The 26,590-nt window shown below is 41.1% G+C and overlaps 2 protein-coding genes across 6 annotated transcripts in view; both read left to right on the forward strand.

Moving 5' to 3' along the window:
- The first annotated feature begins 281 nt into the window (after positions 1-281).
- On the forward strand, positions 282-11,318 carry LOC311052981 (solute carrier family 35 member C2-like). Of its 3 annotated transcripts, XM_084068305.1 has the most exons (11): positions 282-513; positions 990-1,225; positions 1,350-1,500; positions 2,997-3,060; positions 3,433-3,505; positions 4,473-4,641; positions 5,357-5,440; positions 5,973-6,148; positions 6,449-6,578; positions 7,490-7,588; positions 11,118-11,318. In XM_084068305.1, the coding sequence occupies exons 2-11, from the start codon at positions 1,115-1,117 to the stop codon at positions 11,126-11,128; spliced, it is 1,068 nt and encodes a 355-aa protein (XP_083924431.1). In that variant the 5' UTR covers positions 282-513; positions 990-1,114; the 3' UTR covers positions 11,129-11,318. The 3 variants fall into 3 exon arrangements, with proteins under 3 accessions (XP_083924431.1, XP_083924429.1, XP_083924430.1); XM_084068303.1 differs by lacking the exon at positions 11,118-11,318 and having other exon boundaries at positions 7,490-9,750; XM_084068304.1 differs by lacking the exon at positions 11,118-11,318 and having other exon boundaries at positions 993-1,225; positions 7,490-9,750.
- Positions 11,319-12,803: 1,485 nt separating this feature from the next.
- Positions 12,804-26,590, forward strand: part of LOC311053845 (collagen alpha-1(XX) chain-like) — a 39,669-nt gene continuing 25,882 nt past the window's right edge. The window contains exons 1-5 of one of the 3 annotated variants that reach the window (XM_084069577.1): positions 12,804-12,922; positions 18,060-18,196; positions 20,908-21,012; positions 23,614-23,757; positions 25,495-25,722. In XM_084069577.1, the coding sequence (XP_083925703.1) occupies positions 18,082-18,196; positions 20,908-21,012; positions 23,614-23,757; positions 25,495-25,722 (592 nt within the window). In that variant the 5' untranslated portion in view covers positions 12,804-12,922; positions 18,060-18,081. Of the gene's footprint in view, positions 12,923-18,059; positions 18,197-20,907; positions 21,013-23,104; positions 23,172-23,613; positions 23,758-25,494; positions 25,723-26,590 lie in introns of those variants that run through there. The other 2 variants (XM_084069578.1, XM_084069579.1) reach the window with 2 other exon arrangements.

Below are 26,590 nucleotides of genomic sequence, written 5' to 3' on the forward strand. Positions count from 1 at the left end.
CAACAATATATTATTTCCAAATCTCGCGAGATCACTATACTGCGTTAGCGCCAGTCTAGTGTGGGATCATTTCACTTTGTTGAATGCAAATCCGGTCTAGAGCGGATACGGAAACTATCAGTGTGCGAACGTTTATATGTGTGCAAATTACCGGATATAGTAGGCGGTTTCTAAACCGGATCTAAGCACCTGATCAGTAAATAGAAACCAGGGTTTGGGCTGATCAGTGCCAGGCAGTCATCATTCAGAGCTCAGTGTAGTAGAGAAGCGATAAGGAGAAGATGAACGTGGCCCAGTGCCTATAAGGATCTATTGTTTTGTTCATAATTCATATGTAGGTGAAGCATAGAGTTAGGTGAAGCCGCTAACTAGACAGTACTAACCTCATATTTATCATACATACACAGTGGATTTACTGCAAAGCTGACGTCAACAGGGCAACGCTAAAGGGCAAAAGTTTGCCGAGATAACGGGGACATGTGAAAAGTTCCAACGTTCAACCATATCCATATGGTGAGTTCATCTGTCCAATCTTAACTCTAAATGAACAGAATCCTGTGAAATGAATAAATGTCTAGATCTTTAAAAGCCATCTTCATTTGATTCATAAGGGCTAAACTGTGAGGTTGTCAGTGAGATAACGTTAACTTAACATTAGTCACGTTCATATTGATCCAGTTAACTTAACCCTTTGATTAGAAATGCCATGCTTGATCAACTTATTTGAATTAAAGAATTACTCTTTCCCTTAGCTCTGGTCCATAGCCTTAGAAGGAGTAGAACTCATTCTAAGGCTATGGACCAGAGCTATCTTTACCTTATGTTTTTGTATTTAACTCTTGAGAGTGATCAGATGTAATGAATGGACCAGTAAGGGTCCATTGGGTTCCTTACTTCCTTTAGTTCACTCTGAGAGTTACAAATGCATAATAGGCTATTAATGCTGAGGATTTTACTGTTATTCTTGTTTTCACTTCTCCTTTGCATAGAAGCTCCTGCTCCAGAGTAAACAATATGAGTGGTATATGGGTGTGTCGATCTTGTGTGTAAATGAAGACATCCTTGTGCAGTAGCTGTCTGCTGTAGACAGACCACCAGGTAGTCCTGGATCTGGATGGCGTGCCCTGTGCAGTTCCTGTGCCGGGGACTGCGCACCGTCGGCCTGGTTCTCTTCTACTATGTCTTCTCTATAGGCATCACCTTCTATAACAAATGGCTGATGAAGGTGAGATGAAAGTGCATTACTATAGGTGACTCTGGTCAGGAAGCCACAGCAGAGCTTTTATTTGTATTGTTTGACTGTGTAAGCTATGGCTATTCCGTTTGAATATTTGTTTTGCCTTCCTCAGGGTTTCCACTACCCTCTCTTCATGACCCTGGTTCACCTTACCATCATTTTCTGCCTCTCGACCCTAACACGGCACTGCATGCAGTGCTGGATTGGGAAACCCCGTGTCATTCTCAGCTGGAAGGTCTATATGTACAAGGTGGCCCCCACAGGTGAGGTTTGCGTGTGACAAAGTCATGAAACTGGACTTAACCACATGAACCCTAGCGTCCCTATTCTGGGCAGGCAGGGCATGTCATAATAGGCGAACATTTGGCCAAAGTTGACAAACATTCAGTGAAAATAGCCGATCTACAAGCTCACAGGGGCGGCCATAGCTTAGTGGTTAGTGAGCCCGCCTAGAGGCCCTGGTTGCCCCAGGTACGATTCCAGGCCAGGCCAGCAAATGTGTTGATGAAATGAAATTTGTCCCTGAGCAAGACTCTTAACCCCTAATTGCTCACAGGCCCTCATTGGAAACAAGACCGCAAGGACTTTCATGAACGGACCTGTTTAAGGAATTATCCTTATCCTTATCCTTACAAAGCATAGTGTTACTGTTGTAGCTTGTAGATCGGCTATTTTGGCTAATTTGGTGTTGAGGGGAAAAGTTATGGGACCAAGTATAGACACCTGGGGACCCCAGTCAACTGCAGTATATATAGTTTAAGTAGTTAAGATTCACATGTATTTGAATTGCATATTTAGAGACTTAGACAAAGTATTGACAGAGGAGTAAAAGGGGTGAAGCAAGATAGTCAGCTCTTATCACGTTCATTGACTAACTGTGCTCTTCAGTATGTAAAGACATTGACCAAAGTCCATACACTGACAGACCACATTATGTCACATTTGTATGTGGCTGTTGTGCTAAATTATTAGCAAATAACAATATGTATTTGTCCAAATGTCTAGTTCAGTGGTTCTCAACCTGAGGGTCGCGACCCCCAGGGGGGTCGCCAAATAATTTGGGGGGGTCACCAGATTTTTTGGTGAATTTAAAAAAAAAAAAAGTTTTTTTTTTTTTTTTTAAACATTTTTTTTTTAATGTTATCATTAATTCATGTTTTATCAGTTAATTTACTCAATTTACCCACTTTTTGCTAAAATGTTTTGATAATAAACAATTATCAAATAACCTATTATAATTAAATAACCTTCGCACGCGCGCGAACGGGACCGCGTGCGTGCACGCGGGGGGTCGCAGGAAATAATATCCTTATTTTGGGGGTCGCGGCCTGAAAAGGTTGAGAACCCCTGGTCTAGTTGACTGCCTATTCTGTGATCTGCTATTAATAACCACATGTAGTATACTTAAGTTGACCGTGGTCTATACTTGGCCCCCTTCTTTTTTTCCTCTATACCAAATAGCCGATGTACAAGTTCACACCGCGTTGCAGGACCTTTTGAGCTTGTATGTAGTTCAACTATTTTCACAGAATATTCACCAATGTTTGCAGAATGTTTCGCCTGTTATGACATGCGCATAATAGGTGGGCTAGAGTTCATGTGGTTAATTTCAAAACAGAATATGATAAAACCCTTCATTTGTACCTCTCAGTCACAGCATAGGCTAGTTCTTCAAATACACTTACCTATAAACAGTGTGTTGAAACAGTAGGTCTGTGTGGTCATGTTGTGTGATCAATCATGTGTTCCTCTTATCCAGCTATGGCGACTGCACTGGATATCGGACTTTCCAACTGGAGCTTTCTTTTCATCACTATCAGTTTGTAAGTTTTGAACATTTGAGATTTACAGCTAAAAGTGACGATCTTTCTTTAAAAATAAGACAGTGCTTGTAGCAGAAAAGCATGTCATACACTTGAGATTTTGCACTGCACTAGATCTTGTTTAAGCCTGTAACACACCAACTAGTTGATCTAGCACACCATTCCATCTGAAGCTCGAGATGACCTAAACAACGCACAAACCCCCCTTTTTTCCACTGTTGCGCATGTGCAGTGTGCATATGCACATCTTAGAGTGACATTTGTCAGGCCTTGAAATGTACACAAATAGATTTGTGAACAGTGGAAGTGGAGTGATGTTTTGATTGACATACTGTACTGTAACGTACATGCTCTTTTTTTTTGTCACTGAAGGTACACCATGACCAAGTCTACAGCCGTTCTGTTCATCCTCTTCTTCTCCCTTGTCTTCAAACTGGAGGAGCCAGTGAGTGACCAACTCCCTAACAAATCACATTATATTTGATTGAATCTATGTGACACACACATTGAAATGCAATGCCCACATAAAGGTCCCCTGTTCGATCCTTGGCTCTTCCAAGCTTTGTGTCACCTCGTTAAGTGTCCCTGAGAAAGACACTTAACCACTTTAGCCTTCATTATAGGCAAAAATAAAAATTCCAAAGATTTTTGAAATTAGAAAATCTTTGTGAATAAGAGGATTAACCCTAACCACACCGACCCCACACCCCAATAGAGTTACAGGTGTATTTTTAGGCCGAAGGAGGAAGTTTGGATCTTACTGGTCTATCTGATTTTTGCAGTGGGTTTTTGATTATTACTGAAAATAAGCTCTGTGGCACATAAAAGTTCATTATACTTACACGTTTTGTTCAGCAAGACAATCTTAACAAATGAAGCCTACTAGAATTATTTTTTAAACATAAATGCAAACGCTCAAAGCTAAAAAGCTAATATGAAAATTAACTACACCACGGTTGCATGACTTCAACATCACCACCACAAATGTTTGTGTGGTCAGTGGTATGATGTGTAAAGCTGGCAGCATACCAAAACCGAACAAGTTCTCTTGAGGACAAGTACAGATTAACCAATTTGGTTTTCCGTATTGAGAAACATACCTGTCAAAATTAAGCAGTTGAAAACCTTGATACGAAAACTAGAAGTACAATCAGCTCTTTATGTTCTTTCTTCCAAAAACTATTTTGGAGTTTGAACTTATGCAAATCCATCCCTTTGACCTTTGAGTGAAATGCATCGACTGGGCTAAAACTTTATGTTTCCTGCTCTCTGAAAATCTAACTGTGGAAGTTTTCAAATGGTTGAGATGTGCTGTGGCAATTGCAAAAATGCTGTTATTTAAAACATCCCCTCTTCTTCTTTATTTTCTCTTTTCATCCCCCATTCCCTCTCTTTCTCCTGCCGTGGACCAGAATCCATTCCTGATTGTAGTGGTTTTGTTGATCGCAAGTGGCCTGTTCATGTTCACCTTCGAGTCGACCCAGTTCAACCTGGAGGGGTTCATCATGGTGCTGCTGGCCTCCTTTATAGGCGGAATCCGTTGGACCCTTACTCAGATCCTCATGCAGAAAGCAGAGCTAGGTCAGTAGAGACAAGTCAATGCTCACTTGTAATCGGCATCAGCAATGTTGAAGGGGCCTTGTAGGGTAAAAACATTATTTTACATTTGCTAGTTCAGATTGGTATATTTTAATTAAACTACACAGTCAAATCCTGTGTGTTGATTTAAGGGTCCATTTGGTTTAATTTGTTTGATTTGACTGTGTCCACTTTCGGAATCAACTCCTGGAAAAAGAAGAATACAATTCACAGAACATTAGAACATAAGTGCCCCTGTGTATTCGAAATTCCCATTGTAAAGCATTGATGTTTTCTGTTGTATAGTCACCATAACCCATAGTTTTTGGTTAGCTTAGCAACATAATGTTTTTGGTAAAATTGTGTCATGATTCTTATTGCTAATTACATGCACCTTTGATATAAAAGCAATAATACACCTGAGGCTTTGATATTGTGATTATCGCGAAAGTATTCTTGTAATGAAATTGGGTAATTAAAAATGATGATTTTCATGCTGCCATATTTGGTAACCAGGCCATGGTTTGTTGTCAGTATATCACAGATAAGGCATTGGTTTGCCCAGTGTGAAAAACAATCTACCATGGCATGTCACGAGTTATTGCTCAGTTATAAAATATCCCTAGAATATATTTTGGACAAACGGAACAGAATTTGGAATGTCTTTAATTTTCACTATCTCTCTCACCCATCCTATTTTGACACCCATTCCCTCCAGGCCTCCAGAACCCAATAGACACCATGTACCATCTACAGCCTCTCATGTTCATGGGCCTCTTTCCACTCTTCTTGTTTAACGAAGGTGAGACACACTTTGGCTGAATTTTGTCAATCTTTGCCTTTAGCTTCTCATGGGCTTCTCATGATCATGGGCATTGTATCATGAAATCTATTCACACACACACACACACACACACACACACACACACACACACACACACACACACACACACACACACACACACACACACACACACACACACACACACACACACACACACACACACACACACACACACACACACACACACACACACACACACACACACGATAATTGTGATGTTCTTTTGTCTTCTTGTTTAGATGCAAGATTTTTGTCTAGCAGTGGTGTTAAATGTTGTTGTTTTTTCTTTGAGCCTCCTAAGGTGACAAGCTGAGCCTGCTGGTTATGTTAACACCTTTTCAGTTTCCTTGATCTGTACATAGCGTCGAGGTACCTGAGATATCAGGATTCATTTGCTCCAGTTAATGTGCTGTTAACGCATGAGAACCAAGGGGAATTGTGTGAAGCTGTTTCTTTATTATTAATTTCCATCCTGTGTGTTTTCCCACAGGACTGAGCCTCAGCACCTCAGAGAAGCTGTTCCGTGTGACGCACCTCTCCCCTCTGCTGTACTCACTGCTCACTCTGAGTGTCGGTGGCGGGCTGGCCTTCGGACTCGGCTTCTCAGAGTTCCTGCTTGTGTCCCGAACTTCTAGCCTCACTCTCTCCATAGCGGGGATCTTCAAGGTGATGTGCTTGTTGTCTTTCTTTGCTACCCTCTGTGTTGTCCTTGTTCACTCTGTTTCGACACAAAATAGTAACCTTGACTTGAAACCATTTATAAGCATCGGGTTGATGAAATGGCGACCAGAGACTGTATGGGCATGCAAGGCTGGGGCTTGCCCTTGAAATGCGTCATGGGAATTGTACAAACATGGAGAACAGTTGAAATAGACAGAAAGGGGAATTTTCGCTGGCAATATGGGTTGTCATAACAATTGTTGTTTGTATATGATTGTATATTCTCTGGTTTCCTTATCACTACAGGAGGTCTGTACTCTGCTGTTGGCAGCAGGCTTCATGGGAGACAAGATGACTGCTATCAACTGGCTGGGTTTTGCTGTGTGCCTGTCTGGCATCTCCGTGCATATTGGCATCAAAACTTACTATAACAAAAGTAAGATTGCTATTCTTTTGCTTGGTGCTAGGAGTTGCTCTAGTTCTGATGTCTCTACTTTTTCCAACAGCTCAGACAAAACTAATTTAATAGACATAAGCACAGTATGTATTCGTATATATGAATGAATGCTATTGCATATATGGGCAATATTCTTAAAAGTACTAAACACCAGGAAATGTGTACTTGCATCGTAGTTGGATACTCCTTGCATGTAAACATTTAGTACTCACTCAGTGAATATCTTAGTTACGGCAACATTCCTATGATGCATTCTGTAAACAGTTTTGCTCCAGCACACACACACACACACACACACACACACACACACACACACACACACACACACACACACACACACACACACACACACACACACACACACACACACACACACACACACACACACACACACACACACACACACACACACAATATTTATCTCTCTGTCCCATTCTGTCTCCACCAGGACGCACACAAGTGAATCTGTTTAACCAACATGGTTTTTATGAAGCATTTTGTTCATTGAACAACAGTTTATTCATAGAACTGATGTCTTTTACGTAAACACTGTCATGACAGTATCGTTAAACAGACACTTTTCATTCCCACTCCAGCTGTGGGAAAACATTACTAGTAATCAGTCAAAGTAAGGAGTTGAGAGATTGGTGGTGAAACCAGTGCACATTCCCACAGGATGCCAATTTGAAAATTACCAGTAGATAACTGGCTTTACATGTGAGTGGGAAAGGGGGTTTAGTGTGCTGGATTACTTATCTGAAGCAAATTTCAAGTCTTTGGAATTGATTTTTATAGTTTCCTAAAACAAAAATCAACCAAGCCACAGTATGCTTTGGGAAAAGGTTGGCAATAACTAAATAAACTTTTGTGATGGTTTTCCTGCTTTTCAGACAAGGGCCCCACGTTAAGACAGATAAGCAGTAAAAGCCCAGAGCTGGAGCTGCCATTGCTGCGGCAGAACGGAGATGAGGGCGAGGACACGGCCGCAGGTGAGGATGATGACGAAGACGAGGAACAGGAAATCTTTTTACATTGACATCACATGACCGGAACTAGCAACAGGCTGCTTTCAGCTACACTTTATTGTTTGTAGCGCTGCATTGAGGCAGTATTAACAGTCAGGTCAAGGAGAGGAAGTTGATTTTACAACTTTAAAACAAAGCCTGTTGAATACAGCAGCACAAACGGACGGGAACTTCCAACTTCTCTTTTCTACCATGTTTGACCACATCTTCAGATCCTTTCCTTTGCTCTGGACATTCTGTGAGCACTTTCTGTGTTGAACTTGAGTTATGACCTCAAGTTAATGTATGAGCTATTGCCTTAGGGGAGATTCAATAATGTAGCTAAAAATATATGTGTCAACTAAGTATCATTTATTATAAGAGTGTTATGGCAGTAATAGGGACATGTTGACATTTTTATTTTTAGCAAGTAATTCTTCTACACCTGAAACATTTTGGGAAATGTTTTACGAATGAATTGTTTGTATTGTTTGCATTGTTTGTAACCTGGGGCCACATGCTACCTGCAAGCTGCAAACCAAGATGCAGGTAGAGGCTTTTCCCCACAGTCTAAAGCCATTTCTCATATCAATTCTAGACAATGTCTGGAGAATCAGGTCCAAACATTGTCCAGAGTTGTCCTCTCATGCATTGCAACAAAGCGGGAGATTGTCCACAGCAGATATTCTCTCACCTACTGAAGATACTCTTGTATATGTCAGGGGTCGTGCCTGGGCTATAACATAGCCAGTTTGTAATTTGGTCATAAACAATAACCGAATGTCTTGGTGTTTGTTGCATTTGACAGATTTAGGTGTTTGCCTTCACAGGCAGAATCTCACGGATCTTGTCGTCTCTCTAGACATGTTATGGCGTCTTTGTGTAAATACGCCCACTTGCTCGCTGTCAATTCTGTGGACAATGACCTGCTCTGTGGGCTCAATCGGACATTATACCGACTTTGTACTAGAGAGCTGCCAGCGTTAAGTCTGTTGCATTTCCAGTCCAACTGATTCAGACATTTCCTTTCTCACATGCAGCTCCTCTGGATGAAGTCTAGATAGGTTCAGAGTTGCAGTGCATGATTGAAAGCAGCAAGTGCGTGCCCAAGACAAATAAGCAAATAATATTCCAAACCTTGAGGATCCCTTATAATGGATTATAAGAGCAGTGTTAAACCTTCTCCACAGATGAGGAGCTCCTCCTATAAAACGTGTGGTCCGATTTCCAAGAAAATCACATCCTTGAAGTATTCAAGAAAGCTATGATGCATTTGGCGTTCACTTTAACTCATTCATTAAATCCGTTAGAATATTGTGAAGTAACTATTTTTTATCTACTTAGCTACTGAAAGTTAATCAACCTTGTAACTTGAAACTATATAACTTGAATGGATGGACCTAGGGAACTACTTAAAGGACGACTTCACCCATTTTCAACCCAACTTCATATAATCGGTCCTCACTAATGCTCATTATAACATGGTACCATTTCTGTCTACTCGGTCTGTGTCTCAGAGGAGGGCTATGGACAGTTCAGAAACCCGCCTACCAGTGACATACAGTAATCGATGGAGACACAGACCGAGTAGACTTGTTTTACCATTTTATCATGAACATAAGTGAGGACGAATTATATGAGGAATCAAGGATAGGTTGAAAATGGGTGAATCCTTTAACGATGTGATATTTTTAAAATAATTCATTTATTATTCAGTATGGGCCCTCTTGGCATTGTGTATTTGCAGTGTTCTGTGAGATAGGCCAGGAGGACAGAAGGATGTCAGCTGTGGCTGGAGGCCTGGTTCTGCACTTGCGCATTGGCCCATTGGAGGAGTCTAGAGGGATTAAAAGATTACATTTAAATTCATTTAGGCAAAAAGCAAATTCAGTCCGAATCAAAACGGTTTCTCCAGTTGAAGTCAAGGTAAAACATTTTTTTAAAGGGTTAGGGGGACTTTTTCCCAACTGACTTGATGGAAAATGAATGGCTACCTACAAAGTCCCTCCCATCCAATTCAGTAGTACTCAAACCTTTTCGTGCCACAAGGACCCCAAAAATGATTTTTATTTGGCAGCAGACCCCCATCTGAAAATGTTTTGTGCCATACCCCCCCCCCCCCCCCCCCCCCCAGAAGAGAAGATTTGTGTTAAAAAATATTCAAGATTTTAAAAAAGAAATTCAAAAATAGCAGATGTACAAGCTCGCAGCACGAAGTGACGCACTGTGAGCTTGTACATCTGCTATTTTTGAGAACCACTGTTCTAAATAGTGTTTTTTAGAGTTTTCTGCAAAACGAATGTTGCTATATAATGTATAGCTAAAATCTAAAATAACACAGATGCTTTACCGGTTTTAATGGGTTAAAACTTTCATTATGTTTTTCTCTTTACTTGATATGACCAAGCCTCAATGTGCCTTGTTTACTTGACCACAAGGGACCACTCATGATCAAGAACACATTTTACAGCCTATGTGGGGTAACGTGAATTATCATTAACTGTTTTAGCAGTCTAAATTAAAAAATAACTGTTTTTGAATGTTTTTTTGATTTTTGAGCCAGATGTAATTATTTAAAATGCAGCAATGGTTTGCAACATGATGATGAATAAAGTGGAAAATGTGAACAATTTTTTTTTTTTTTTCATGTTGAAATTTGTCCACTACATTCGAGATAGCCTAAGCCGACATCCCCATTCTTTTAAGCATACATTGTAATACTATTTAATTGTATTATTTCTGTAGTTTACTACATTTCATGTGTCCATGCGTCCTGCTACCATATTGAGCTACCTCCTCAATCCGATTACGTTTGTGTTTGTTGCTTATTAGATCAACCTATTAGGAGTTGACTTGTCCTGTTGGGAAAGCTCTCATCGTCGTAATAGAATATACTTAGCAGATCAACTCATCATGTGGCCCTAATGGAAGCACAGTTCTGGTCACTTATGGTGGGGTTGTGTATGTTCCCATACCCCTATGTTAAACCTATGTCCCAACTCCAATGAGAGGGAATATAGGGATATTGTTTTTTTTTCTTTTTTTTTTGCAATATTCTATTATTATTATTAACAATACACAAGTGTGTGTGTGTGTGTGTGTGTGTGTGTGTGTGTGTGTGTGTGTGTGTGTGTGTGTGTGTGTGTGTGTGTGTGTGTGTGTGTGTGTTTTCAATTACCATGGAATCAATCGTGGATGTTGATGAAATACCAGGATGCATAGAAGGTGCTGGGTACCATTGTTGTCATGGAAATCCTTGATCCCAGGAGAACTTGTGACCTATAAGCCCACAAACAGCCTCAATGGTTGGATAAGTCACATGAGTGACATGAGTGACCCAGGAGGTTTTAATGGACCTACCAGTAGAATGGTAGCTCAACTCCCTTTTCTACAGAAAAGAGTCACATGATGTAAACAGATCACTGACAGGCAAAGCAAATGGCATAATGGCTGTAATACTGAGAAGTTACACATTTAACAAATTGATTATGTTTTTTTTCCTTCTCTTTTATAGATCAATTATAAGGTGGAAGACAAGAACGTGTCACTTAGCCTATATTGTATTTGTACACTACAGTTTAGAGTTTACCAAAAGTAAATGTACTGTACATGTATGCATACAGTACTGTAGGCCTATATGTATGTATACAATTTCATTTGGCTTTTTAAAGTATACATTAATAACATAATTGCAGTACTAATTCCATATTTGTGTAGTTAACTACATTTCATGTGTTGTAACTTGTGTCCAATGTTTCCTGTAACCATATTGAGCTTTCTCCTCAATCAGATTAAGTTTGTGTTTGTTGCTCATTAGATTGACCTATTAGGACAGAGTTGACATGTCCTGTTGGAAGAGCTCTCATCATCATAATTAAATATATTTATCTACTGTAAGACAGTGGTGGACAGTAAGTACTGTACTTAAGTAAATGTTTTGACTGTCTGTACTTGTACTACCTGAGACAAAATACAACCACCCCAATTGTATAAGTTATATTTTATTAACATATTCTATGTGCAGGCTATGCACACACACACACACACACACACACACACACACACACACACTCCCCTTAAACCTAATATGGCTATATTTCCAATATCTGGTTGCTGTTATCAACACCTACTGGACTAAAAAACACAAACATGAGAGAAAATTCATTATCTTTTATTGATCTGGGCTGTGAATACAAACTGCTGCTTTTATTCCCCGCAGATTTCAGACAGCAAAATATGACAGATGGAGTGCTGAATAATCAACCGTTCAGCCAGCACTGCTATTGCTAATAAGGAACATTTATGAGCATTATCATAAATCTATCAGCCGACAGTGACGCTTCAAGTTGCAAAGGAGTTCCAAAAGTACCGGTACTTTTTATAGTCAAACCATTGAGGCAATAGAATATTGCTGACAGAGAGATTCCTTATCAGACTTTCTTTGACGTATAATAAGCCTTGCAGTCGAGACTTGTTTGCTGTATGTGAATGAATGTTATACTTTTTCTATGAGTAGGCAGTGGTGGAAAAAGTACTCAAAAGTTTTACTTAAGTAAAAGTATCAATGCCGAAATGTAGAACTACTTTGTTACAAGTAAAAGTCTGGAATTCAAATTTACTTGAGTAAAAGTACAAAAGTAGGCTATTGGTATAAAAATGCACTTTAAGTGCCAAAAGTAGAAAGTAGTACTCATTATGCAGAATGTCCCATTTCCCAAGTTTTCAAAATGTACAAAATTCTTTAGAAAATAGCCGATCTACCAGCTCACAACATGTGGCAATGCAACGTGAGCTTGTAGATCTGCTATTTTCAAATAGCCAAAGTTTAAATATAGGGCTGAAGTGGTTAATGTAGGCTATGTTTTGTAATAATTAAAACCTACAAAGTAACTATAGAAACTAAAGTCTTCATATAATTGTAGTGGAGTAAAAGTAGACTACAATATTTTCCTCTGAGATGTAGTGGAGTTTAGAAGTAAAAGTAAAAGTACTGAAAATGGGAAATACTACAGTGATGTAAAAAAAAAAAAAAAAACTCAAAAGTGTATTTAAGAACAGTATTGAGTAAATGTACTTTTAGTTACTTTACACCACTGTGTGAATGTTATACTTTTCCTATGAGTAGGCTACCACCACGCCCATGCAGTTGAGCAGGAGGACCTTTAGAGAGACAGATCACATTACATTACACGGTTTGAAGGGACGATAGAGCTCTATGGGGGAGCAGCGCCCATAGTGCGTGTTGACATCCCACCTCTGGAATGCACGGAAAGTCGCTCCTCCGCTGAACCGAGACGCAGGCGCACGATCAACCACCAGGTAAGTTCTTCTCACCTGTATGTATGTACACTACACTGTACACTGTAAATATCTTTGCATTGTCGCTAATATCGTTTCTGTCCTTAAATATGAGAGATAGGCTATATACTCTCTCTCTCTCTCTCTCTCTCTCTCTCTCTCTCTCTCTCTCTCTCTCTCTCTCTCTCTCTCTCGTGCGCTCTGTTAGCCACGGACTTCAGGGAAACGTGGTACTGGTCTAAATCACTGTTTCCCAAACAGTGGATCGGGACCCATATGTGGGTCGCGGACCACTTTTTATGGGTCACGAGTAAATACCCCTTTATTTTTTGTTTCCTACATTTTGTTTTTAATTATTATTTTTTCAAAAGATTTAAAAAAAAGCATAATTCTTAGAAAACTTTCTTTTTAATCCACGTATTAGAGTAAAATAGATAAAACATGTTTATTAAGTAGTGAAAGACGTAGCAGATCTGCTATTTTCAATAATTTGTCCAGGGGATACATCAAATTTCTCTTTTGGGTCTCCAGCTAAAAAGTTTGGGAACCACTGGTCTAAATCTCTTACTACTCTGCCTGCATGTCAGGGTTCATTGCGCTTCTGACGTGGTTCTACACTACAGCCTAAGTTAAGTTCATCTAGGTTGATAAAAAGCTATGAAACTTGCCACTAGTGTGGTCAACTGGTCAGCATGTTGAGGTGACACAATTGAGCTTGAAATGTAAGCAGGTCTCCAGGGGATACACATTTTTGTTGGGTCCCATCATCACCAACACCTGCATGACCTGAGACCTGCTGATTTTATTGGAGTTCATGCCATGGTGGTGTCATGTTTTCCTATATAGGTTCATGCTGTAAAACCAGAAAAGTATGTAAGTGAGCACTGCTTTTTATAGAAATGAAAAGCATAATGGGATAAGTTGTACACACTAAAGATGAATTAATACTCGGGGATATAAGAGGGTTATCGGTCTTATAAAATGAGACCCTGATGAAATATATTAGGTCAACACCCGTTGGTCATATTGTTGCCTTGCTCAAAATAAATCTCTAAATATTTTTTCATCAAAGACGGAGTGCCTTGGATTTATTTTCTTTGCAAGTCTGCAGTCCACACACCACTCGGCAGTCAAGGTAGTACTTCTTTGAAAAATGTGTTGGTTATCAGTCTTATGTCAGAAACAGGTTATAATCATTTCAGAACTCGAAATGGAATGATTTGATGTAGAAACAAACTACATCCATCCACACAGTTAAAGCCTGTGTGAACATGTCAATTTTTGCACTCCGAGTTCAATTAACATTAATTTTCACATAGTGAAATAATTTAAATGAAGCACACTGGGGTGTAGCTAGTGTGTTGCCATATTGATAGGCATCTTGTCATCCAGAAGTCATCCAGAAATCTCAAAGAGGGCAACACAAAAAGGAAGCGCCACTACAACGCCTCTGGTATTTTGACAAGCAGATCAATTGCCATTGACTCATTCCGTAACAGAGCCACTATTTTCCTCTGTGTCTGACAGACAGACATGTAGGATTCCCTCCCAGACTTTACAATAATCGGGCAAGTGGCTGCATGTGATGTTTGAGAAATGGAAAAGATGAGAGCAGCGGTCACGTCACATACGTACATGATGGATGCATGTTTAATGGTGTTGGACTTTAATCAGCCGGGGAGTCTGTCTTCATCTGTCTTTTAAGCATGCACCTAAATCTGCAGCACACGTCAAATGCTCCAGTATGGAATTTGACTCACTTTTACTGTGTTAAAATACCATCTTTTTTCCACAACGTTACTGACCTCAGAGGTAAATACCCCTACCAAAATACCCCACAGGATGTTGTTATAAAGGATTTCAAGTTTCAACATAATGGTTTTATAGATGAAGGTATGGCTGCTGTGTGTGATGAAAAAGCTATTTACAGCCCAGTGTAGTGTAGTGTGCCTTCTTTGTTGAACAATGTTTTTATTCACACGGGCAAAATGTCAGAAGAGTTGCATTCTTCTTGCATTCTAAAGAGCATCAGCCTACACATTTTTGACTCACATTGCCCAAGTGGGAAAGTATCTCAGAAATGCTAACAGATTTATCATTATAATATGATATCATTGTTTGGGAATTGATCATAATTCAAAAACCAGACTTGTAGAATGATCTTATATCATCCATGTGGGCAGTGGTTTATAGCTTGTAAACTAAAAAAAACAAAGGTATTTGTGAACCACCACCAATACAGAGCAGATGTGCATTTCATGTCATGTGTCAGACCAGACCAGTCAGTCAGTACTTTAATGTTCCTCTTTCTATTATGTTTATAAGAGAGATGGAGTAATGGGGTTACCAGAATCCTACAGGAGTCCCATAGGGCTTTTAATCAACTCAAAACATTGTACATAGATACTCCTTGACTTGTGGCAACTTGAGAGAGTACACAGTAACATCATTAGTGTTAATTTAACTCCAAAGTAACCCTTCAGAGTGGTTTGTGGCTGGAGGCCTTGCACACACAGGGAAAATTTGTGGTTGCTGAAGATAATGCAGCAATAATACCTGAAAGGGTGTTCTTTACTGTGATTAATGGGTGTGTTGTTGATGCAATGGGTTCAAGGCACCGCCAGATATTGTCTACAGCAACAAAGTACCCATAATTGCAGTAAAGAATGCCTTGTAGACGAGTATGATGGCTTTCATAGAATGGTAACCAACAAATGCAATGGCTGAGACGTTTTCATCCGTCATAATGAGAATCAGAAAGCTTTGGTGGTGGGACTCAATCTGGTTTTCAATCTCTCCCGCCATCAATGGAAACCGTAAACAACGTTTTAAAGTTATAAGCTGCACGAAAGAAAGCTTACCATCACATGATGGTGTCGTTTGTCGCGACAAGGACTGATGTTATGCATTTAGCTTAAAAATGTGTTATTGTCGCCAAGCGACCCCATCCGATCCTACTGCTCCCTGTTGGAATATGTCAGTGTGAGCAGACCAAGACGGCTCCCAGATGAGGTGTCAGTACAGTACCCCACTGTTGCCCATGTTTGGGTCGTCGACCAATCTTTATGGGTCGTGAGTACTGTAAATGTCCCAAAAAATAAATATATATATATATATTATAAAAAAAACAATCACAACTTTTCTTTAATTAAAAACAATTCCAATATTTTTCAAAAGAATTTCATAAATAAAAGAAAACGTTTAAGCTGCACAACGTGTCACGTTGTGAGCTTGTAGATCTGCTATTTTCACTAGTTTGGGTCCCGGGGCAAACGTCTAATTTCTCTTTTGGGTCTTGAGCTAAACAGTTTGGGAACCACTGAACTACACAGTTGAGGCCATTGTTTGGGCCCTTATCTGGGTGTTAAGAAGTGAGAGCTAGGGAGGTACTTATTCAGACTCTGATGCATCCCTGATGGCCTTGGAGAGTAGGAGCTCTGGTACATGTCCACTATCATCTATTATATCATTTACTATGCAATTTACAATTCAGGCATTTATCAGACAATTTTATCCAGAGCAACTTACAATGTGGAAGATCAGATTGAACAACATGAACGCTCATTAGACATTCACCACCTAATTCTTTTACCTTTTAATTTTAATGTTTTCTTCACTTAGTTTTTAGCCTTTTAACTAGCTATTCTCTTAATAAAGTAGTTTTTTTGTGTTTGCTCTGTTTTGTAAAGCGACTTTGAGTACCAAGAAAAGCGCTATATAAATTGGACGTATTATTATTATTATTATTATTATTATTATTACTATTGAGTATAAATTAGTCTGAGAGTTACCCTTATGGGACAATTTTTACACTCTCAGTTAAATAAACACGCCTGATTTCGCTGTCTGAGCCCAGGGGCAACATACTGTACATACTGTATAATAAAGCAGCCAAAACATCCACTAAGGCCCTCTGCACACTGTTCTTATATTACATTTTATGATATTTATGCTACATATACTGTATATAACTCAGTCTTAATGACTTTCAACCTGGCATCCCTATTTTATAGGCAAAAACTTTCAAAGAATATTCAAAAGTAGCAAAAATAGCAGATCTACAAACTCACTACGTGTTGCATTTTCACTATATTTGTGGCATTTTCTTTTTGCTATTTTTGTGTGACATCGTCATATAAAATAGGGCTTAAATGGAGCACAGAGTTCAAACCATAGCACCCATACATTCTGTCCAAACCCTGTGTGCTTTGTTAAGTGTTAGCATTATGACCCTTGAGGGAGGTGTGTCATTGTTATGGCCTCTTGAAGTGCTGTGTGAGTGTTTATATTATGACCCAGTGTGTATCATTAGCCATGTGTAGTTGGAGGCTCCCTGTAATGGAGTCGAGCGCTGGAGCACCTGCACTGTGAGTCAGCCATAAAAAGGTTCCCATGGGAAAAGGTGGCCGGCACTTATACAGCGTCTGTCAGGTGAAAACATAACATAACTCCACTAATGGCTGGTGTGATTTCTTGATTTATGCCTTCTCGTTTTAAAATCGTGAACTGGAACCTTTCTGTGAGTCTTTAAGTATTTGGTACCACCGCTATATGGTCTGTTAAATATATTCTACATTCTATAGCCATTTCATAGACATGTCAGGCAGAAAGTAATTCCTTTTATAATGTACATCCTGCCAATTGGCAATCTTTGTCAGTGTAGTTTTGTAGATTTTTCTTTGGTTCGGTTTACTTTGTTGTCTTGTGTTTGTGTGATACAGAGGCATAATATATAAATGAATTGTGTATTCATTTATTATACACATTGACTCAGACAACATAATGTTGTAGCCCACAAATCTGCAAACTTCCACATGCTTTGTATTTGATTGCTTTTATCGCAACTTTACTACAGGAATAGTTATGATTAATTTATGTCATCATACAATGGTGTCCCATGCCAAAAATAGCTGATCTACAAGCTCACAATGCGTCACATCGTGCCCCATTGTGAGCTTGTAGATATGCTTTTACAACACATCGTACAAGAAGTATAAATCAGGCTTTATACTGCAGAACTCATTGACCTAAAATTCAAAACGGAAATAGACCTAGAAAACTATACGTGCAATCTCCCAACTACTAGCACTGGTTGGTTCTAAGGCCAACATTGTAACACAATGTAAGCTGTCGCTTACTGATCTAACGTTTCTTTCAGGCCACAGGCTCCAGTCATCACCATGCCTCCACATCTCCTTTATTCATTTTCATCTTCATCACCAACATCACCGTTCTCACCGATGCAACTTTGCCTGGTCACTCTCCTGCTGCTAGCCTCTGGGGTCCATGGACAAGGTACCACATTTATCATCTTCGTTTGCATCCATTCGTCCGCATACAGCGTGAATATAATACATAACGTTACACCACTTTAGTATTACCATAGATACAGATGAGGAGACAAGTCAAGTGGGCAAAACATGCTGGCAGGCTATTATGGTCATCCCTGCTTTGATCCAAACCATGGAATTTAAATACAAATACAAATGTGCAGGTTTATTAAGTTTACGAGTGCGTTCGGAAATACTCTCTTAGAGTGCTGGAGCATGGGGTGCTCTCTGGTCGTTCAAATATTCTGTGTGGTCCGAGCATCTGCGTTCAGAGCACTGTGCTCTCAGAGTGTACACTGACCACTCCGAGAGAAAAGCAGGGTTGTCCTGAGCGTCTGAACAAAACAGGTTGTAATCGTGTTTATGCTTGGGGTGACTTAATGTTCATTTGAATTCAATTTAAAGATGAAAATGGCAACTCACTAATGAGTGGAATGTTTGTAAATTAACTGAGAGCGTCAGAGCGCTCTAGGTATGACGTCAAAGCCATGCAGAGCAGTCTGAAATCGTGGCAGATTCTCTGAGCATATTTCCGAATGTATTAAGTTAAGTTAGTTTGTTGGCATTTGTATTATTTGGTTGTCTCTGCTGTGAAAACTAGAGACGTGTGGTAATTCTATCTAGTTAACTGTATGCCTAACCCCACCATCTCCCACCCTCCTACACTTTAGTCATAACAAATCCAATATACCTTCGAGGAGCATTACATCTACCTCCACATAACACCAGGGCCAAAAGTATAATTTATTTTTCATAGTGTCCTAAAACTGTAGGTACAGGGTTAATGTTTTGAGGCATACATGTAATTGTTTATCACAGACGGAAAACTGATGCGTATTTAATGACTCCTCCTGAAGTAAAACATAATGACCACTGCCAGCTGCTGCTCTTGGCTCACACAGCGCAGAGGAGAGGATCTGTGCCATTCCGTGTCTGTCTGTCTGTCTGTCTGCCAGCCTGAGTGTCTGTCTGTCTGTCTGTCTGTCTGTCTGTCTGTCTGTCTGTCTGTCTGTCTGTCTGTCTGTCTGTCTGTCTGTCTGGCACAGTGTCTGCTGTTGTTGTTACTGGGTGTATGGTGGCCTTGACCTCAGTTGAAATCCCACCAGACCACGTCTGATCCTCTGCCAGGCACTGAAGAGGATGCAGAGCCTTTTTATAGGCCCCTCGCCTAGCACACACATACCCCACACACACACACACACACACACACACACACACACACACACACACACACACACACACACACACACACACACACACACACACACACACACACACACACACACACACACACACACACACACACACACACACACACACACACACACACACACACACGCGCGGGCTCACAGCAGTCAGAGACAGTGCTGTTGAGTCCTGAGGGTCAACAGAGAGAAGCTGAAGTAGTGTGATTCATGTTTGCGTCTCCTCTGCTTGTCCTCCTTTCCTTCCGCTGTGCCTCCTGCCCCGGCCTCCTCTCCCCCCCACCCATCCAACAAAACCCCCCACATACATACTGTAGCACTGTGGGGGTCCTCTGACGTGACCTCTGACCCCACCATCCTGTCCCCAACCCCAAAACAGCTTCCTGTCCCCGTTTTGTAGCCCAGACGAGAGAGGACAGGGCAGGCTTTGATGGGCAAGCTGGATGGAGGGATGGATGGAGGGCCGGAGGACAGACACATGAAAGACGGGGCTTGTTGGGAAAACCCCTGTTGGAAAATATGTAAATGAGCACAAAACAAGAGGCGGGTTTGATGCTGGGGAGAAGAAAGTGACAGGGCCAGAGCAATTCTTCCAGGAATGGTGGGCTGGATAAGATTTTACAACCACAGCAATGAAAAGAAACAAAAGCCTGCTCATCCGGACATTTTATTTGATCTTTGTGTAGCCTATAGGATTGCCATACGGAAGGTATGGCAATCCTATAGGCTACACAAAGATCAAATAAAATGTGGCCTTCTGTGGTTCTAAAACCCTGACTATCCAGCACACGCACACGCACACGCACACGCACACGCACAACTACCTAACTGGTTCTCAAGGTTGGGTCCGCACCAAAACACTTAAGCCCTGTTCTATTTGTCGGCTATTCGAAAATAGCAGATCTACTGGCTCACATCGTGTCATATTGCGACATGCTGTGAGCTTGTCGATCTGCTATTTTCTAAAAGTATTTTGAGACATTTTGAGAAATCTTGAGAAATATTCTCTTATTAAATCAAATCAAATTTATTTATAAAGCACATTTAAAACAACCGAGATTGACCAAAGTGCTGTACAGGATAAAAACAAACAAAGAATAATCATTATACATGTGCACGAGTGTCCCCCATAAGAGTATATATGCGCAGAATTAAATAAATACGCTCAGATGTGGTTAAAAGCCAGAGAAAACAAAGTAAATTCTTAAAAACCTAGCAGCAGCTCCAAAGGCACGGGCGCCCCTGCTAGTTATGGGCTCTTATGGGGGTCCTTGGCACAAAATCTTTTGAAATTGGGGTCCACCGCCAAATACATCAAAATGGGGTTCCTCGACATGAAAATGTTAGAGAACCACTGGCGTAACATACACACACTACTGTATGCACACAAACTACCTAACCTACACGCACCCATGCACACCCATAACACCCTCTCTCTCTCTCTCTCTGTTACTGTATACATGTACTGTAGGTCGTCTGAAGCTGACAGTGTTGTCGGAGGATAGACTGCAGATGAAATGGAAGGAAGCTGATGGACCGGTTCAGGGCTACAAGGTCCGAGTGAAACCCATCTCAGGTGAGACAGACATGCAGTGATGTGGATGTGGCTCATTAAATGAGTATAATATTCCTCACTGTTGATTCTGACTTATTTTAGTCACCTTACTATAGCTAAGCTGACTGCACACAGCAAAATCCTTAGTGCTGGTTTAATTTACAAATGGAACCAAATGAACCCTTAGGTCCATGGTACACTCTCTGAATTAAATTAACACTGAGGATTGATTTTATTGTGTAGATTAGGGAGCGGTCATTCATTTTTATGGACATGAGATGCATATTGATTTCAATTATTTTCAAGGCGGAAATCCAGTGGTGCCCTGTTTTCTTGCTTTCCTTTCCTTTTTCTTTTTAGACTTTAAGCATTCTTGTTTTCCCTGTGGGATAAGGATGGCACACTAAAAGAAGCAAGAAGAGTCAATTATAATAATTATGTAATTATTATAAGCATCAAGAAACACTTAATCTTGAATTGAGGCATTTTCCCAGATCCTGCTTTTAGTGAGAAGACCAGCTGTATAATGGCAAAGCAATTTCTTTCTTTTTAAAAACAATTTTACACATTTCTCCATGGTGCATGGTGGAGTAAAGTTTAATGAGACCATTGATAATACAGTGCAGGAATTCAAAGTGAAATTAGAGGCACTTATGGCTGGTCAAATGGAGCAATATACTATAAAAACCACATGGTGTTGAAATTACTTGTCCTGACAACAGCTTGAATCCTGCTTCCCCACCGTGGTTCCCATTTCAATTATGTAGACCTTCACGGCTCGCTAATAGTGCAGTCTGTAGTGAGACAGACAAAAAAACATAATTCAATTTGTTGTTTATAATCGAGGTTGTCTGTTATCAACTGTGTCACGCAAAAATAGGTAATCTATACTTCAAAATGCCCCGCAATGCGATGCATTGTGAACTTGTAGATGTGCTATGTTCAACTATAATGACATGCCCAAAATAGGGACGCCAGGTTGTAAGTGGTTAAAATGCCACGTACTTTCTATTCGTTTACCCATATTCTACTATTCTACTGTATTCTATCCCCTTGCAATAAAGCATGTACTAGTTTAAAAATACAGTAAATGTCTATTACACACAGTTGTCTATAAAGGAGTCAAAGCTGTGTCAAGGCTACTGCTTCACAGGTGATGTCTTGTATAAGAACAGAGAGATAATTTCCCCCTTGTTCCCCTCCCTCCCTCGCCACACCTCTCTCCTTCGTTCTCACCCTCCGACTTCTCCCCCGACTTTGATTTCTCTCTTTCTGTCATCCTCTTATCTCCTCCAGGCAGGCCTGAGAGAGAGAGAGAGAGAGAGAGACGTTTTGGAAACGGAGCTGGGGGAGATGGTGGGGGGGGGCTGGAGTTCAGAGGATATGGTGTAGATTAGATAAAAACTCGGGTATGGCATATGAAGTTATGGCAACACCTTCAATCTGGAAGTTACGGACCCATGGCAGTGTGTTGAGAAAAGCGAGAGACGGGGAGGCGGTGGCGAGTCGATGAATTGAGAGAGTGATAAGAAGAGATGGAATGTCGGCAGGATAGAGAGAAAGAGAGGCAATAGAGAAGACGGTGGGTGAAGGAAGGATTAGGCTGAGTGAGTCACGCCTGATTTATACTTAGTTGCGCGACACGATGCGCAACCAAGTATACAACAGGCATTAGTGAGACATGTCTTAGGCTGAAGAACAAAGCATGCCTGGAACAATGGCTCTTTCTGATGTTTTGCCTGCTGCTGCAAGAACACACCTGGTCGCAGGTGTGTGTGTGTGTGTGTGTGTGTGTGTGTGTGTGTGTGTGTGTGTGTGTGTGTGTGTGTGTGTGTGTGTGTGTGTGTGTGTGTGTGGCTGCAACTACCTTTTATCTTCACGATTATTCGGTCCATTACTTTTTTGATGAAGCAAATAATTGAGAAACACGTTTTTATATCCAAATACTTTTTTATATCAACGGCTCGATGCAATAAATGGTGCTTTTATATATTGCCTTTATCCAAAGCGCTTTACAATTTGCATTACCCATTCAAGCACACAGTCATTCACAGACGGCAGAGGAAACCATGCTCATCGGGAGCAGTTAAGAGGTTCAGTGTCATGTTCAAAGACACTTCAACACTAACCCAGGGGGAGCCGGGGATCGAGCCGGGAACTTGCAGCTGTACCACCTGCAGGTTGGCGCCTTGCCTGGTTTCCTCTGCTGTCGAATGTACTGCACATTTGGATAAATGCAACATTTACATACAGTTCATACTTGCATACATACAGTACATACAGTACATACAGTAGTACACACACACACACACACACGCACGCACACACACACACACACACACACACACACACACACACACACACACACACACACACACACACACACACACACACACACACACACACACACACACACACACACACACACACACACACACACACACACACACACACATGATGCAGACAGCCTCATTACAATAAATTCACATTTGCTTCATGCTTGATCATGGAGACTCAAGTAATGAAAACTCTCTTCCCCGGTCGTTTCCCTTTTCCCTTTAAAAAGAGCTTCTTCCCAGCAGTGGTTTCTCTTCCATTAACAGTGGTCTTCATGTTCCCCAGAAGTGCCACAGCCAGAGCTGATGCTGACCACCACGCGGGGCCGGGCCACGGTGGCAGGACTGGACCCCAGCCAGGAGTACGCCCTGCAGGTCCTAGTGCTCAATGGAACCATGGAGAGACTCCTCGCCAAGAGACGCTTCACCAGTAAGGGATGGGAAGAGATGAAAGGAGATGTGGAGAGATAAAGCCCGATTTATAGTCGCATGGCATAATTAGGCGATCTATAAGCTCACAATGCATCGGTTGTGAGGTTGCAGATCGGCTCTTTTTCACGCATGACACGTTGTACCACAGAGTACAAATTAAGCATTAGGGAGTAGGAGGAGAGGAAATGTTCATGGCAGGAGATCAAATGGATCTTCCAGAGTTAAATTATCTGTGTATACAGCTCCGGGAGGATACAGCAGAGCCTAGGTGAAGGAAGTACATGCAATAAAAAATATCTGTCTTCAGGCCCTACGTCTGCCAGAGAATGTCCAACAACCTGACTCCCCTGTGTTCCCCTAAAGCTGCAGAACTGATAACCTAGAACCTGCAGAACATTATGGAATTTGTGGAATTCTCCTGGTATGACCACATCAGGCTGAACACAATATGTGTGAAAAAAAGGGGGGGAAATAATGAGAAAAGTAATTGAAAAAACGCAGTCCCTCATGTATTAGAAGGACGATATCAGTCACCACATCCAAGGACGTGTGTTTTCAATGAATCTAACATGGTTAAAACGGAGTTTGAAGTTACAATGGATTTGTATAGTAATGAATATCAAATATCTAAATACTGAATCAAGCAACTTAAAAACTGTCTGGGGTGCTTACAAAAGCCAGAGTTGACGAAAAATGACCCCAAACTTGTTTTAAAGTGAAATATCCCTTTAAAGGCAAAACGTATAGACAGAATGTGTAATGATGATCGTGTTTTAACCACGTTCAACCTGGGCAAATCTATATAGGCAGATTTTCAAAAGTTTTCAAAATACTGTCTGGCTATGTTCGCTTTTGCTGATACTGTGTTGATAAATTGTAGCTGAAGGATGAAAACGAGAAAAAACATAGAAGTTTCTGTAGGGAAAAATTGTAGCTTTGTCATGTGTATATTATGACAAAGCCTTCAGTTTGGGGATTAGCATTCCAGAACGGATTCTATTAATCCGATGCCCTCATTGTCCCACAGTTCAACCCCCAGAAAATGTCTGTGGTTCTAGTCTAGTTATAATGTATGACAATCAACCAACTCAAGTTGATAATCTCTCATTTGACATATTATTGTTGCCTCAAAATGTATTCTTTCCTCGGGTTCACTGCTGAGCATGTGTGAAGCATTCCTGTCGATACTTGCAAGGCCGACCAATGATAGTAGGTTACTGTGTCGTGTCGAGCCCGCTGAGCGTGTGCGGGCAGGTCAGAAAATCATGTTGACTTAAAAGCTGGCTGTCATTCAGAAATGATGGCAGTCTGGGAATTCCTTCCTTTTCTGTGTTCTCCCTCTAGTTTAATTCCCTCCGGGGTCGCTTGCTATTTTCACAGAAATGTCATCCCAAATTTGCTGCTGTTACACTCTTCCCTCTGCCCCAGGCAGTGATGGAATGATACAGGGTCTCTTGTGCAGGTAAAATGAGAATTGGAGTATATTTCATAACTCCATGGCTTCTTGTGAACTTGCCTAAACAAATACAACGAGAAAAATGATAAATCACTGGACATTCTTTTCTTAACCTACTTTCATCATAGGTGCCCTCGTGTCCACTCACACAGGGCTCACATTACTATAAAGACCGGCTTCTCGTACTGCATCACACAGAGCAAAATGTGTTGTGCAACACATTATACTGTATGTCTGGCTTGATTTTTGCATTTCCTGAATGCATTTCATCCTATTCAGTCGAGGGTCTGCGTGAGGAGGAGTTGATCCGCAGTGGTAGCAGGGAACAGCGGAAGAAGGTGTTGCCGGGCGGATCAGGGTCAGGGGACCTGGACGACGTAACCGAAGCACTGCTGGGCATTCCAACTGTTCTCTACCAGGACCCCACAACTACTACCCCCACAACTACCACACCTACTACTACATCTACTTCTACTACTACTACTACTACTACTACTGCCGCTACAGGTAGGGAACAGTTACCAGCTAGCTTTTAACAGCTGTTTTTATCATTTTATTTTATCATTTAGTCGTTGCCAATTCCCCACTCCCTGACGCTGCCAACCTCCACTGTTGGTCTGAGGAGGGTGTATACTGTAGACAATTACATGCCTCCTCTAATACTCCAAATTCGCATCAGCAGTGATAGGGGTTTTCCCCTGAGCATTGTTCCTCTAAATAGGTTTGTACAAAACGTCTGAAACATCACATATTTATGTACATGCCTAGTCCATGCCTACTTCAGACCACAGTGACCATCTGATACTGTAGGTTGCTGCTTCATCTCGCCGTAAACCTCAGCAAAAGTTGAACTTTCCTCAACTTCTTCACACCGCTTTTTGCTGGCGCCACTTCCTGCCGCAGCTAGGTTGCTCTTCGCCATAGACAATGGATGTAAACATGCCGGTTTATCAGAACACGAAAGCAGACTACCGGTAATGATGCGAATTCAGCGATACACATGGATTCACCAGCTGTTTCTTGTCACCGAACAGAGAGGAGTTTCACTGAGAGTTCAAGGGTTCATGCTATCTCTCCCAGATCCCCTCCCCGCTGGACAGGCTCCACAACCAATCAGCTGAAGGAGTCACTAGTGTGGCAACAAGGACACAATCTCCTGCCAGCTACCCACCTGTGAACACCCGGCCAAGCCGGAGGCGCCACTACCAGGAATTAACCACTTAAACCCTATATTGACCGGAGTCCCCCAGGGGTCTACACTACGTACCATCCTTTTTTCCCCTCTACACCAAACCTCTTTACCTAAAATAGCCAATCTACACACACAAGGTGTCGCACTGCAACACGTTGTGAGCTTGTAGATCTGCTATTTTGG

This window comes from Gymnoscopelus microlampas (genome assembly GCF_963454915.1).
Source record: "Gymnoscopelus microlampas genome assembly, chromosome: 10".
Classification (NCBI taxonomy): Eukaryota; Metazoa; Chordata; class Actinopteri; order Myctophiformes; family Myctophidae; genus Gymnoscopelus; species Gymnoscopelus microlampas.